This window comes from Cryptomeria japonica, chromosome 5, assembly GCF_030272615.1.
Source record: "Cryptomeria japonica chromosome 5, Sugi_1.0, whole genome shotgun sequence".
NCBI classification, from domain to species: domain Eukaryota; kingdom Viridiplantae; phylum Streptophyta; class Pinopsida; order Cupressales; family Cupressaceae; genus Cryptomeria; species Cryptomeria japonica.
In genome coordinates this window covers 523,668,333-523,684,754 of record NC_081409.1, presented here as the reverse complement: position 1 = coordinate 523,684,754, position 16,422 = coordinate 523,668,333, and the positions used below count along the sequence as shown (strand labels likewise).

The 16,422-nt window shown below is 37.3% G+C and overlaps 1 protein-coding gene across 1 annotated transcript in view; it reads right to left on the bottom strand.

The window, feature by feature from the left end:
* LOC131060941 (serine/threonine-protein kinase VPS15) overlaps positions 1-16,422 on the bottom strand; it is a 54,443-nt gene that overhangs the window by 12,968 nt on the left and 25,053 nt on the right. The window contains exons 7-10 of the mRNA XM_057994402.2: positions 10,089-10,194; positions 9,776-9,949; positions 6,308-9,691; positions 5,963-6,219 (exon numbers count right to left, since the gene is read on the bottom strand). Of these exons, the coding sequence (XP_057850385.2) occupies positions 5,963-6,219; positions 6,308-9,691; positions 9,776-9,949; positions 10,089-10,194 (3,921 nt within the window). The remainder of the gene's footprint in view (positions 1-5,962; positions 6,220-6,307; positions 9,692-9,775; positions 9,950-10,088; positions 10,195-16,422) is intronic.

Sequence of the window (16,422 nt, the reverse complement as noted above, 5' to 3'; positions counted from 1 at the left end):
TGTCTTCCAAGAATATTTTGACAATTTATGTGTTCTTTTAATGTTCAGAAAATTAGCCAAGGTTTTCCCCAAGTTTTTGCCAAGCCCAACTTTTTTTAAAAAATTGGGTCAGCTGATTTATTGTCAAGTCCAAGTTTTTCAACTATGGTCTGAGCCATAATGTTGAGACTCAGAATTGGCAAGCCATTTTTTTCCTTTGAATCAAATTTGGCACCAAAGTTCAGAAAAACTCGGCAATTAAAAATATTATAATGTACAAAAAAAATGTTATTAATAGTTTTTGTTTGAAAATTTCAAGTTGTCTCTCCTTTTAATATTGCAGACTCGGTTGAGTCTTCAAATCAAGGCGGCAGACACACAAAGCCAGGCTCAGACTTGCTGTCTCAATACCATGGTTTGAACACATACACGTCAAGAAACATAATTGTTTGACTAAAACGCAAATAAATGATCTGTTGGTTGTTCACCACAACCTCCAATTATGGCTCAAAAAAACTTACCAAGTAAACTGCTAAATTATAATTATTGTTGCAACCTGCAAATCTAAAATCAAAGTGATATTCATACATAATGTGTATGATTATACATTACAAACTTACGCCTCGATTATAATGTTGTAATGTGCATCGTAGATGTCAGAAGCGACCTGGTTGCTGGGATAAAACATCAGCATGTAATGTTTTGTATTGCAATAATAATTGGTCTATGGCATTCTGTTCAATCAGCATCTAGCATTTTGATTTTCTGCAACAAAACCAAGTTCCAAAGCATATTCTATGGCATGTTCTGTTCATTGACAATAAACATTTGCTTGTAACATTTTCTATGTTACAGCAGTAATATGATCAGAGTTGGTGTTTTTCTCAATGTGTGATGTCTCTTACTGGGGTCTACCAATTAATCATACATCATTATACTTATTATGCCTTAAATCAGATTAAACTAAAGAACAATTAGTATTGTTAATACAATTGATAGTTAAAGTTACTATATTTAAACCCCAATCCTTACTTCTTCCCCAATCGTCAACCCTAAAGGAGGATGAGGAATTACTATGTTAGAGTGCTAGAAAACTGATCTCCACAAATAGGCCCAAGGGTTTCAGGAATGCCCGTCCATAACACCTGTTGGGGCTCACCTACCTTGTGAGATATTAAACAGCCTTTCTCTAACAAAAACAATCTATCCTCATGAGGGGCAATAGAGAATGATTAAGGATTACACTATGAATATACTAATCTCTCATGTATTATGAATATATATGAAATTAAGCATAATTGTCATATAAATCTGATTTCACTATTATTAACAAATATAAATCTGATACACATTATTTCTGTTATATGTATATATAAAGATTAACAGCATATATTTGGTCCCTTATGCCTAATAGAATTCAAATATAACATTACTATAACAATATGCTGTCCCTATTATGATTGCCAGTAATAATATGATCAGCCAGTAAATTAATATAATATGTTCCTTCGATGCCTCCTTTAAATGCTGATTTGCTATATATATCCCTCAAATCGGTAATGGAGCGTTATGTCCTTTCCATGGTCACGACCCTACCAAAAGTGGCATCTCTTTATAACTATCCTTTGCCCCTTCACTAATAAATCGCTGTTGTTTAACTCATTAAATCACTGTCTAAGTGTAATCACTCCACATCAACGAATAATGTGTGTTAATATAAGCACAACTCAATGCTCTTTAAATCACACAAATTTCTAACGTGTGCCTTAACTTATCGCTGTATTGTTGTCTTGTATAGGGATCACTGTATATACACAAGTTTATGCTTCGATGCTGACTTAAAACTGCTACCTTGTCATCTCTGTGTTTATGAAGATAATTGCTGCCTGACATGGGCGATTCGTATTTATATTGATCATACAAGGTGCTGCTTGATACAATCAATCCTTTAATCTAAACCACAGAAAATCATGAAGTCTTATTTCATAAGACAATTTTCTGATCTATTTAAGGGCTCGTTGTGGCGGAGTCATGACAGTCCACCCTTCTCAAATTTGCTTGTCCTCAAGCAATGATACTTTTAACTAAGCCCTTTTAATGGGAGGATCCCTAACTAACCCTTAGATCCTCAACACATATATCACTATCATTAATTCATTGTGGGCTATCTTGACTAATGATTGGGAAGTTGCAAGGTCTGTAATCTTAAGACAAGTTTTCTCTCATCAACTGTAATCGTGAGAAAAAACAAGGGCAAACTTTCCATATATTGTCTAGAAGCATGGCACACATCTTAAATGTAATGTTCTCTTCTGAGAAAATTCTTGTGTCTTTTGATTCTCTTGGTTGTTAAGTGTCAGCCTTGAAAATACATCAAGTATGAACCAAGCACAGAGCATACACATGCCAGTTATTACTAGTTCCTTCTTATTAAGTACACTGTATTCATTCCTTACTTGACAATGACACCTTGAGGTGTTATGAAGAGGTTTCAGTTGCCATATTTATGAGGGTGCTGTGATTACTAGATTGGTTCCTCCACAAAACTCCATTTGTTAATTGTCACCTCTTCTTTTGATGGTATGCTCTTAAGGTCTCCTTCACCATATCTTTCCTTTTACCTAGGATTCTCTTCAACCTCTTCATTGGTGGTTGCTTCTATCTTATGGGCTCGACCTCTCTTTTAACATCTATGCAATGATTCCATTTTCTACTTACATTTGTAGCATAATTTTTTCTTTTCAGATTCTCCTTATGACGAATGTGCCCACGTTCCCAAGGTTCCTTGCATTTGTAGCATAAATTATTTTGCTTAAGTTCATCTTTGGAAGAGAAGACTTTGTGGAATTTATCTTTCTTGTGGAAGGGTTTTGTATGCTCGTTTGAGGGTTTGTTACTTGCAGATGATGTTTCTAGTCTCATAGCCTTTTAAATGGCATCCTCAAGAGATATTGGATTAAGGGAACTTACCAACCCTTGGAGTGAATCTTTCAATCCTTCAACAAATAGATAGGTGAGCCTATCTCCATCAACTCTTGAAACCCTGACTGAAATTTTTTGGAATTCGGCTATGTATGCCTCTACTGTTCCTTGCTGCTTTAATTGAGTCGGTTCTTTAAAATCTTTTTGGGGATGTTTCTGGTCAAACCTTTTAATGAGTTTTAGTGAGAATTCATCATAGGAAGTTACATTTTGGTGCTCTTGGGTGTGGATTCCATGGTGTCACCATTTGTGGGTCAATCCTTCAAACTGTAGGATAGCAAATTGGACAGCATCTTCTTCTGTCATTGGGGGGTAAAATAGGTGTTCAACTTTTGTAACCATGCATGGGCTGTGATTTTATCTGATCCATTGAAGTTTGGAAGAGTTACCTTATTCAGCTTATGTCTCAAGTCTTTAATTGGATGTCTCTTTTCTTTTCTAGGTGCCTCATGTTTCTTTGGTTCACAAAATTCCCTAAATGGTATGGTTCTCCTCACCTCAGGGTCTCTAAACTTGTGTAAGCTATAGCAATTTCCTCGGTGCTATTTGTGAGTGGATTAATTTCCTCTTCACCCCTTGGTATATCTTCCCTATGTAGGAAAGAGGGTTTTGGTATCCTAGATGTTGAGGATCCATTATTATTTGCTGAATGATTTGAGCTTATGTCCCTCCCGTTTGAGGAATGGTTCTTAAGATTATTGATTAAATTACTCATGTTCTGTAAAGCCCGGAGAAGTACTTGGGTTTACTTTCCTTCTGATCCATTAATGCTTTGGTTGTCATCTCCATGAATGTTTTCAACTCATTTTCCATTGGTTTATCCATGTTATTGTTTTGAGTGTGGTTAGAGTTTGCTCTTAGTTTCCTTCTTTCCCTTTCTAAGGCTCTTTGTGCCGTTTGGCTATGTTGCACTAACTAATCTCTCATAGGATTGCAGGATAAAAGCTTTGATACCAATTGTAATGTCCCCTACTAGGGTATGCCAATTAATCATACATTATTATACTTATTATGCCTTAAATCAGATCATTAAAACTAAAGAATAATTAGTACTCATAATACAATTGATAGTTACTATATTTAAGCCGCAATCCTTAATTCTTTCCTAACCATCAACCCTAACAGAGGATGGGGAATTACTACGTTGGGGTACTAAAAAACTGATCTTCACAAATAGGCCCAAGGGTTTTAGGAACACCCGTCCATACCACCTCTTGGGGTTCACCTACCTTGTGAGATATTAATACCACCTTTCCCTAACAAAACCAACCTATCCTCATGAGGGGCAATAGAGAATGATTAAGGATTAGGCTATGAATATACTAATCTCTCATGTATTATGAATATATATGAAATTAAGCATAACTGTCATGTAAATCTGATTTCACTATTATTAACAAATATAAATCTGATTGACATTATTTCTGTTATATGTATATATAAATATTAACAGCATATATTTGCCCCCTTATGCCTACTAGAATTCAAATATAACAGTACTATAAATAAACATTTAGTTCATAAATAAGTTACATCATACCAATCTGCAGTCCCAAATTCCCAATGATGATTGCCAGTAATAATATGATCTGCCAGTAAATTAATATAATCTGTTCCTTCGATGCCTCCTTTGAGTGCTGATTTGCCATATATATATCCCTCAAATCAGTAATGGAGAGCTATGTCCTTTCCATGGTCATGACCCTCCCAAAAGTGGAATCTCTTTATAATTGTCCTGTGCCCCTTCACTAATAAATCACTGTTGTTTAACTTATTGAAATCACTGTCTAAGTGTAATCGCTCCACATCAATGATTAATAACTAGTGTTAATATAAGCACAATTCAATGCTCTTTTAATCACACAAATCTCTAATGTGTGCCTTAACTTATCGCTGTATAGTTATCTTGTATAGGGATCACTTTATATACACATTTATGCATCGATGCTGACTTGATTGCTGCCTTCTCATCTCTGTTTTTATGAAGATAAATCACTGCCTGACATGGGTGATTAGTATTTATATTAATAATACAAGGTGCTGCTTGATACATTAAATCCTTTAATCTAAACCACAGAAAATCGTGAAGTCTTATTTCACAAGACGATTTTCTGATCTATTTAAGGGCTCTTTGTTGCAGGGTCATGACACAATGACCTTCACAGCATATATTCTGCAGCGTTTTCTATTCAGCACCAATAATCACTAGTCTGTAACATATTCTATATTAGAACAGTAATAAAATCTGAAAAGGTGTTGTCCCCAATGATCTTGCAGCATATAGTGCCAGTGTATTGACTATTGAGTTCTTTTGGAACTTGGCTTCAAGGACAAGGCTGTCATTGAGTTGACCTATCCTTGTCTGCATCAAGGAGGTATTTGATAAACATGACCGCAAGCAAGTGCATGCAATCCAAGACAATGGAGCTTCAACATCATGTTTTGTCGCCTCCTAGTTGAACATAGCCTTGTCAGCTCCCAGTCTATTTTGTTACTTCATATTTTGAAATTTGGAATATTACATTATTATTGTAAGTTACTAAGTTCAACGTTATAAATCCATGCATTATAATCAGCATAATTAATGAGCAAATTCCATATTTCATGTCTTAACAATCTTATTTCATTTTACTTTGTCTAAAATGCAATTAAATTGGCATAAAAAAATTAAATTAAATATGTTTATCTTCTCTATATTAGAGTTTTTCAGCAGTTTTTTAATATCATGATTAAATCCCAAGTATTGAATTACAACTATGCTTTTGGTTTAACAAGTGAGCCCCAATCCCAATTAATCCTACTATGGTCCATATATCCAAATAGATGATTATCATATTTAAGTTCACACTTGGATCATTCTACTCGACAAAATAAGAGATGGATCATTCTACTTGATGAAATAAGAGATGGGCACACTCAAAAGAAAATTCTTTGTATATTTGGCAGAAATCTGTCACAAATAGTATAGCAAAAGAGGTTAAAGCATAAAGAGGAGCCACACCTGAAGTGGTTCCAAAGTCGTATCCTCAAATCTGTTCCTCCAGTTAACAAATCGCCACCTGACAATGGGAGCAATGAGCGGATACCAGGAAGTCGAGGTGGTGGTTCATTCAACTCATCCACTCCATATTTTGAATTTGCCATTCTTTTAGAGCGAAGGGCGACTCCAGACTTCAGAGTCGATTGACTTGACCTGGCTAATGCAGCAGGAATCTCAGAAACATCTGCAACAGCTTCAGAGCATGGCAGTCGAAAGACCTGTACAATGAGTTTCAAGAAGGAATCTTAAAAACAGTGATAGTTTTATCCAACAAACAAGATCTTGAAAGTACTACACAACCAATACCTTCTGACAGCTACCATCCTTTGCATTCCACAGAGCCACCTCATTGATCCCTGCAGCTACATAAACCAGTGGATCACCTGTTGTACATGGGAAAGAATTTGAAGTTGCGGCATGAAGACACATTTTCTCTATAGAGCAAGCCATAGGATGCTGCCATGTATTTACAGGGATATGAAACCGCACATCCCATAGGGTTAGCACCCCTCTAGATGAACCTGAAACAAGCCAACTCTGAAATGGATCCACCACAACTGCAGAAATGTAACCCTCTTTTGGACTTGCTTTCAATGTCCATGCATTGATCTGTGCCCTTAAGTCCCAAAGATGAATACCATTATGTTGGGTGCTGTAAAGAATCATTGGAGGACCTTCTGTAGAAAACTTTTGCAAACTTAGAACTGCTCCTTCCTTTGTCTCTTTCTTTGCAACATTTTCAGTGCCAGTGTACCTATCAATGCTGCCATCTTCTCTTAAAAGATAATTCACAGAAAAAACATGTATTCTGCCACTACTTGATGCCACAGCAACTTGCGGCCCATTTGCAAACATGGCAACATGAAGTGCTCGGCCATCACCTACAGAGTAGGTCAACCTTGACCGAAATGTAATGTCTTTTTCTAGTCTTCGGCTATCCCAGATCTTAACTGTACAATCATCTGATGCGCTTACAAAAAAGTTATGATCATGTGAAACTGCAATGTCATTGACAGCTAATTGATGCTCTTGAAGATGTGCCACCAGAATTCCACGTGGCCGCCATGCCCGATCTGGGACAGATGATCCAGAGTAAGATGACATTACAGTTGCGTCTGTTAGTGATGGAGAACCCGCAGTTACACTCATCGACAATAAAGAGCTCTTAGAATCATCGGAAATGGCTATATCTTTGAACTTATTCATCATGTAAGTTATGTCATCATTTTCTCTTCCAGCAGAATCTCTCAGGACTTTATTCGCTTGTCTGGTAGAAGCAAAGCTGCCATTCAAAATAGAACCACTAACCAACTTGGGAGGAAAAGAACCTACCATACTAACAGATTTCTGTATCATCTCTGCAGCAGGCATGGACGAGTGACCAGCACCCAAAGTCCACTGTGAGGAAACAACAGAACCAGCAACTTGTGCTCCAGAAAAATTTGTCATCAAAATAGGCGTTGCACCTTGTGGACCTACAACATCCTTGCTTAACTCTTCATTCAAGGATGATCCTATCGATGACATCAGACTTTTTCCGCTTTCATTTTTCATTTCATTAAGGGGGTACACATATATTGGGACACCATCATAAGATGGGCCATGGTTGGAACCATTACCTGTCCCAGAATTCACAGGCATTCCTAGACCAGAAGCTTGAAGCTTCTCATGATTTTCCAACTCTGAAGTGTTCTCTCGAGACTGCATTGTACTGGACAGATTTAGAATGTAGCTTTCCATTGCTTTCATCCTTGCACAATCTTCTGGCTCAGATAAACTTATATTCTGGCCAAAAGATTCTATGTTTGGATGTAGATATGACTTATTAATTAACCAGCTTTTGGCCACAGCTGGATCAACTGCTACAGACGAAATAGATGAAATCTTTTCATGTATTTTTTTATTTAAAAAAGGAGCATTATTTGAGTTTAAACTAGGTTCAACTAGCTTCTGAGAATCTGGAAGTTGCTTAACTTTGCTCTGATTGTTGCCCTTTTCTGAAACCTCTAAACATTGTGAATTCTTGGCTTTTTCTAGGACTTCATGAAAAGTCTTTCTTGACATTGGAGACTTTAGACATGACAATAACTCAATCTCTGAAGTTAAAGATGCTGGCTCTCTACGAAGGAAAGGAAGAAGAATTGGTGAAAGGTAAACATAAGAATTAACTGGCTGTAAACTCTCACTACCTGCAGCAATAAAAATGACAGCTGCCCTTCTAACCCATTGGCTAGGATGACACAAAAGTGGAGCAGAATGCTCAACTGATCCAATCACTAACAATTTTCCTAGTAATTTACTTTTTGACAACGCTGCCAAACATTTCAAGGCATTCACAATAACTTCTTCCACGACATCATTTAGAGCCTGCTCAATATAAGGAAAAAGATACTGCTCCACACTTATTTGACCAACAAAATAACATACATGGATAATCTGTTCAAAGAATACAGCTCGTAACTGTTCATCACGATCATTTAGAAAAGCTGGGAGAATAGGCAACAAGAAGTCATTAGTTTGCTTCTTCCCAAAGAAATCACACAATTCCTTTATGTGCTCTAGCAGTGCCCTCCTTATTATTGGACTTTGCTTTGGTCCCATTACCAATTCTTGTATAACATGAGCTATTGTCTGCCGTAACTCTGTAAGTTCTGCATTACATTTACTGTTCTTTCGATGATCTGAAGCTTGTGAACCCAAAGGACCTTTGCCAGCCTTATGTGAAATATTTGATCTATCTAAAATGTCTGCCTCGTTCAAAACTTGAGAGCGTATAAGAAAGTGTGAGGCGGTTGCAGCAATCTTGTATATATTATTAGCATAACAAATACGAACACTCTCCTCAGGATCATCTGGTAATGTTGAAAGCATAGGAAGAATATATTCTGGAAATATTTTTGCATCACTTGGGGGAAATTCATTGACTAATGAAAGTACATCGCAGACAGTTTGCAAAGCAGCACACCGTACAATAGCAGCTGGATCAGAAAGCATTGCAATAACATAAGGAAGAACATGCTGCAACCGATCCTCGTCATCAATATAATATGAAGAGCGTAGCAATAACAATATAGCTCCTCTCCTTGACTGTGTAAGTGTACCACTTCGAACACATGCACATAACAATGATGCAATTAACACCATTCCATCACACTTTGTGCCAGTCTCCACTCTATCTGAGTGTACAAGAACTGAGTGCGCATTTTTTTCTGTCCCAACCCCTGAAGTGACTGGATCTTTATTCTCTTTTCTTTCAGAAAATAAGTACTTTTTTATCACATTTCTATTAGCATTTAATTGCAAAGAATCAGAGTACTTCCTCATTTCATGACTGGATCTAATTTCCCGATCCTCATTCTTCTTCATAAAAGAATTTCCAAGATAATCCATCTGAGCTTTTTCACTTGTGTGTTTTTCACAATTCGGTTGCAACAAGTCTCTTTGGAGAGTACCAATATCACTAATCAACCCTGAATATGAACTTCCAACATTAATTTTTCCAGATTGTTCATTCTTGTCAAAGCAACCTTTTAAATTCTCCTGTACTCCAATGCTCGGACTGGAACCAGCTGACATAGCAATCTGATTGGCATCAGTGCTTGATGCTTTATTCAGTGCATTGTTTCCCTCTGAAAAAGTTGGTGCCATTTGCTTGAGAATTTCAGGAAATGCACTTTGTATGACTGCAACCTGCAGACAAAGCCAAACCAGAGCTTCTGAAAACTCTTCTTACAAAAAATGTCAACAGCCTTAGATCTTGGTAATATAACTTACCCTTTTATCAGTGTCCAGAGGTGTTATCCAAGAAAAAAGGTTGTGGAAAAAGGGAAAATTGCTTGGAAAAACAACATATGCATAGTTTTGCAAGTAACTGTCACATGACAGACGTGCCTCTGGATCCAATTGGATCATATGTAAAATCATACTGCGGATTCCATCATCAGATATCTGCAATCAACTCCATAGAAACTACCCTTCAGAAATGTATTATAGTCAACAGATGAAGAAAATTCAAATTTTCGTTTTGAAATCAAAACAATTGTAACTCTAAGATGAAAAATATCTGTGAAAATTAAAAAGAATAAACCTTCTCCAGGTATGGTCCAGGGTCATACTGTCCTCTTCGGTAAGCAAGCAGCTGCGATAGTTCAAATAATGACTGCCCCTCAAGAAAAAGCTCAGCAATAACACACCTGCATAAACATGCAATAAATCAATGGGCTATAATGATGTGACAAACTCATACATGCTAATGTACTTTGCATAGATATACACATACATGTGTATACATACTGTCTCATCTGAAGGCAAGAAGCCATATATGTATATACATGTGTATGACACATACATGCATATATGTGTGTCTGTATATGTGTGTGTTTTCTGTTCAAATAATAACACCTCTCAAGAAATAGCTGAGCAATAACACAACTGCAGAGAAATGAATGATTTATAATGATAAGACAAAGTCATACATGCTAATATATTTTATTCTATATATATATAGACATGTATCCATGTACTCATACATTCACCTATATGTACGTAGACATCTCTCTCTCTCTCTCTCTCTCTCTCTCTCTCTCTCTCTCTCTCTCTCTGTGGAGAGCAGTGTTTTTCTCTGAGTTTCAAGGACAAGGGGACATGGAATGGCAACTTTTGTCCAAAATTTTGAGGATGGCAGAGCAACAGCCGAATTGTATATGATTTTAGTTTATAATAAAATGTACATAAGATATTAATAATCAATATTAAGCATAAATTATAATCATATGCATTTTAATCTTTTAACATTTTAAATATTAATTAATCGATATTAAATATAAATTATAATTGAATGCATGAAAATTAAAGCTTTGAAGTTTTGAGGGTATAGTTCTTTAAAATGACAAAATAACAGCTAAAGCCACCACAAAGTATCAAGATTTTTAAGGCTGATTGTAAGCCTGCACCGACTCCCTTTCTTCAAAAGTCAAGCTTGAGGCTAAGTGTTGCACTCCACTTGTTGATGCCACATTGTATCGTCAGCTTGTTAGAAGTCTCATCTACATGACTCACACATGCCCTGATATTTCTTTTGCAGTTGGCATGGTTTCACATTTTATGCAGGAACCACATCACTATGGGATTCACTATGCAGCAGGCACAAGACTAACCTTGGTTCGGGCCCCATTTGTTGGCAGAGCAAGAAGCAGCATGCTATTGCTCTTTCTTCAACTGAGACTAAGTATCGAGGGACTGTTAATATAGCTACTGAGGCTATTTGGCTTCACCACTCCATGGCCTACAGTCCTTCATTGCGACAATCAGAGTACCATTCAGATCTTGAAGAACCCAGTTCACCATCAGCAGACTAAACACATCGAGATCCACATGCACTACATCAGGGAACTTATTCAAGAGCAAGTCATTGATTTGCAGTATTGTCCTACAACAAAGCAAGTTGCAGACATCTTCGCCAAACCCTTCACTAAGAATAAGTTTCATTAGTTGCGAGCTCTCATGGGGGTGCGGGATATTTCATCAAGAGGGGTCAGCTGACTTCTCCTTCCTCTCTTATGAGGGGGACATTTTCCTCTCTTGAGGTTTTGTCCTTCTTCTTTGAGAGTTCTTTGTTTTTTCCCATTGGGTTTTCTCCCTTTCTCCGTTTGTGAGAAATTGCATTGCATTGCTTGCATTTGTTCATTGGTACCTAACATGGCCTCGCCGTCAGGACCCATCTTACATTGTTAGCTTGAGTCTACATTCCCCTAAGTTACACTTAAGGGGGGGTGTTGGTGTAAATTATGTTTCATAATTACACTTTACTTAAGTTGACTTAGGTTCATGCATTCATAGTAGTTTGCATATGAGACACTTAGGGAAGAGTGCATCTAGGGAAGTTGGTTGTAGGAGTAAATTCCACCTTTTGTGGTGACATCTTGTTGTCGCATTCCACCTTTGATGGGCAATCCACCTCTTGTGGAATATTTTATTATTTCTCCTACCTACCCTCACCTACCCTTGTATCTCATTGGGCCACATGTCATGATTGTGTGCTCTAATTTCCATATGGCCTTGCCTTTATAAGCAAGCTCATCTTCATTATATGGTTTATCCAATTGATCCATTTTTGCATCTTGATGATAATACTGTTTGTTCTTATCAATCTTTGTCTCTCTTGTGTTGTGTTATCCATTGGTCTCTAGATCTTGGTTATTATTGGCAAATTCTTACACCTCATGCTATCTTGGCTGTCCTGCAATAGGTTCTTGGCGCTAGGCACTCTGTTGTCGCCCAATAGCAAATACAAAAAGTTGAGCACGTCATACCCATATAGTGCCATAAATGGTAACATCTGGATGGACATGTGGTTGATTATATTGTAGCAATACTCGCACAAATGGAGCAACCTAACACATGCCTTTTGCTGCCTCGCTATGTAATTTTGAAGGTATCCCTCCACCCACTTATTAACAATCTCTATTTGCCCATCAATCTAGGGGTGGTAACTAGTGCTCGAGGTGAGCTTAGTGCCGCTGAGTCTAAAAAACTCCTACCAAAAGTGACTCATGAACTTGTTGTCCTTGTCACTAACTATGCTCCTCGACAACCCATAAAATTTGAATACCTCCCGAAAGAACAAATCTGCCACCTGTACAGCAAGCCCATAATAAAATCCATCGAAATACACTCCCACTTCCTACTCGGAATAAGTATCGGCTGCAATAAACCTGCCAGTAAAGTGTGCTCCTATTTATTCTGTTGACAAGTAGGACACTCACGCACATATCTACGGACCTCTGATTTGAGACCCTTCCAAGTGAACCTCTCTCGTACCTGTCGATGTCTCAAAGTATCCTGGATGTCCTGCAATAGGTGCATCATGGAAAGCTCTCAATATCGGCCTCTTTATCTCCGATCCTAGGACTAAGAAAATCTGCCCGTAGTAAATGATGAGCTCATTTACAACTATGAATCTATCGTTTTGTACCGTCTCATCAATAATACTAGCGGCCCATGTGTCCTTAGCATACTCGGCAGAAATCAACCCTCACCAATCATTTGCAATCCCCCCAATAGAGCATAAATGGGGTCCCCTCGATAGGACACCAGCAACATTGTTCTTCTTGCCCTTCATATAAGCAATGTCAAAATCGTAAGCCTATAGCTTACTCACCCACTTCTTGCTAACAGTCATTGAGGTCTTATTGGCTAATGAAATGTTTCAAGTTGTTAACTCTTAACTACAAATTTTCTCCCAACCAAGTACTGCCTGAATTTAGCCAATCATAGTATCAAATTTCCTTTCAATCCTAGTGTTAGGGCTGATTGACCTAGCCCTTTCCTTTTCCTTCTCGGCCATGGTACCTATACTGCCCTCATTGTCACTAGAAGCTATTCCATGAATCCCAATAATACCAGAAACTGTATCACCCTCCGAAAGGGTTTTGTCTCTTTGGTATAGGTTTGATATTTCTAATCACTCATCAAAGGGTTTTTGTTCACAGGATGGCAAGAAACTATGTGCTCTGATACCATTGTAATATCCTGCCCCAAATATGAAGATGTTGATTCTGATTTTTTTGTGTTTTTTCTGAGTTTCTAAATTTTTGATTTTTTTGTTTTGATTCTGATTTCTTTTCTAATTTTCTCTTTTGAGTTTTGCGGGGTTTAGAATTGATAAAACTATAATACAAAAATTCTGAAAAAACTTGCAACTGAAACACTAAATGAAATTTCAAAACTAGTTAATATCAAAATTAAAACTTCCCTCTAATTTTAGAATCTAAAAGTTGCATTTAATTAATCAGTACATACCAAATCTAATTACAAACAAATCTGATTGGAGGTACAGATCTGATTTGTCCTCATCACACACATAAGTTATCTCCTTTATGCCACGTTAGGCTTTATTAGCAGACCCTATGACTGATTACACCCAGAACTGACCCTTTTGTTGAATTTTGTGAATGAAATCTTGCTGCTGTATGATGCAGAATAAGGCTACAGCAATAACATGCGTTCAGATCTGAGGTTTTCTGCCCTCAGAACACCCACCAAATCCTCACACCACTAGCTAGGGTTTTGCTGCAATTACTCCAGGGGTGTGCAGCTAGTTGTAAGAGAAGAAAATGTTGGTAAACAATCTCCAGTAAACCCTGCCAATTCCTCCTGTTGCAATCTGAAAATGAATCCTTTTATTGATTTCTCTAAATGAAGTAACCTGCACGAATGCTCTTGGATGATCTTTCACACCTGTAAGCACTGCATCCTCTAAGAGTTTTCATTCTCAAAGTCTGATTTCTCTGCTGAAACCCTTGCTCTCCACAAGAAGCCAAAATCTCCAATTTTTCAATGCTCAAGAATGAATATCAAAAAGCCTCCCAAAGTCTTTTTATTCTTCCCCACAACGCAACGCCACTTTTAGGGTTGCAAGCATTTTATTTTATTAATAGTATATTCCCACCTAATGATTAATCATTTACTCCTCCAATGTGGCGTTAATATCATGGCACCACCATTATTTTTTATTTTGACTTTTAAAAACAATCTTATTTCTCCTAGGATGGGCGAACCCTTTGGTGGCCCCCTTATTAAGACACTTTATTAAATATTATTAAGTACTTTATAAATATACTTTATTTAATTTAATTAAAACATTAAAGTAAATACTTTAATATTTGAATTTTTAATTCTGAAACCATCACCTAACGACTTCAACTAAAAATGATGATGCATCTGGTCTCCAGGTGATGTCTAAAAATAGCAAGCCAATTGCCAGTCTCCTTCCAAAAAATGGGTCCCTCCTAAAAAATAGGAGACTATCTCCATATATCTAAAATGGCTTATAAAGCCCCCCTGCACAGCTCCGGAAGAACAGACGAACTGCCAATCCCCTCCTAAAATATAGGAATCTGGCTCTAAGCTCCTAAAATGCCACGCAAACCTCCCCAATGGGCCACAAGAACCCTGAATGGGCTCCCTAATATCCACTCTATTAGCCTATGGGAACCCTGCTGATAGGCTTATCCTGCTAAAAACATCTACGCTTAGGAAGGGGACATTACATTATGTGTCCTAGTTTATAATGGAGGAGTTGACCCAGCCTTTTGAGTGAAATAATAATCAGTTGTATGTCACCCTCCACATTTAGAATTAGGAGGCCATGAGAATGAAGCATATGGATGTAACCAATAAATGCTCATTGAACAGACAAAAATCTAGGTAGTTAAATCAACTTAAAACTTATAAAGATTACCTTAAGATCTGAAAGAGAAATACCCTTCATAGAGAGCCATGTAGATCATCAAGTGGAACGTTAGGGGCTTGAATGATTAAGAGCAAAAATTAATTCCTCTATGGAACATATCACCATTTTTGGGGGAGTCAAAGTTGAATAAAGAGGAAGTTGGAAATTTTCTAGAATAGTGGATAAAATAGAAAGGAAATTTTAGAGCAGCAGAGGATTGGTCAAAGGAACTTGGGGTGATTTGGTCACCTATGAAAGTTGTTGTGGAACAAGAAGAAAATAATTGGCAACTATTGAAGATGGTGAGTCTCAATGCCAAATTAAAATCCTTCTTACTAAAACTATACAGCCCTCTTGATTATGTTCTAAAATCAAATCTATGGTCCAAGGCTCCAAACTATTGGAGATTCAAAATACCTTCAAAAATAAATTAATCATTTTGGAGGATGATTTCAATGCAGTCCTCAATAGCACTAATTGACAAGGGGGGAGGGGGGGGTCTCATATTACTCAATTGCAAAAGGATTTGCTAACTTCATTAATCAAAACAACTTGATGGATTATGTTCCCGAGAGTGGCCTATACACTAGGACTAACAAGAGAGTTTTTGCAACATAGCAGAGAGGCTAGATTGCTTCTTACTCGCTAACAACTAAGATCAATTCAAGCTTCCTTCATGAATGCAACATTCTCCCTCTTCTTGGGTCCGATCACTTCCTAATTCAACTCGAAATCATAGAGATCATCCCATCACTACCCCATTCAGATTTGAACAAATGTAGCTTTCTGATCCTAATATATAAGGCTTTGTTTCCCAAAGGTGGAACAATGCTCCCCATCACATGGTACAAAGATGTTCTCCTTCCTCAAACTTGTGAATTAAAAAAGAGCCTCAAACAATAGAACAATGATTACTTGGAAACAAGAAGTGGAAAAAGAACTAACAAAATTGAATTTTGAATTCCCCTTTCCCCCTAGGCCTAGGAAGCTCCATAAGAAGAAGACATGGATTTGACCAAACTCAAGCAAGCCTTTTATCATCAAGTCTCCACTCATGAAAGGTAGTACAACAGGAATTGCTCGAAGACAGCCCAAACTCCAAAGGAAATGCTTATTGCTCTCAATCTTCCTCTCCAATCTCATGGATCTGTTTGGGGATCAGTGCATGACAACAACTGTTCCAAAGGCC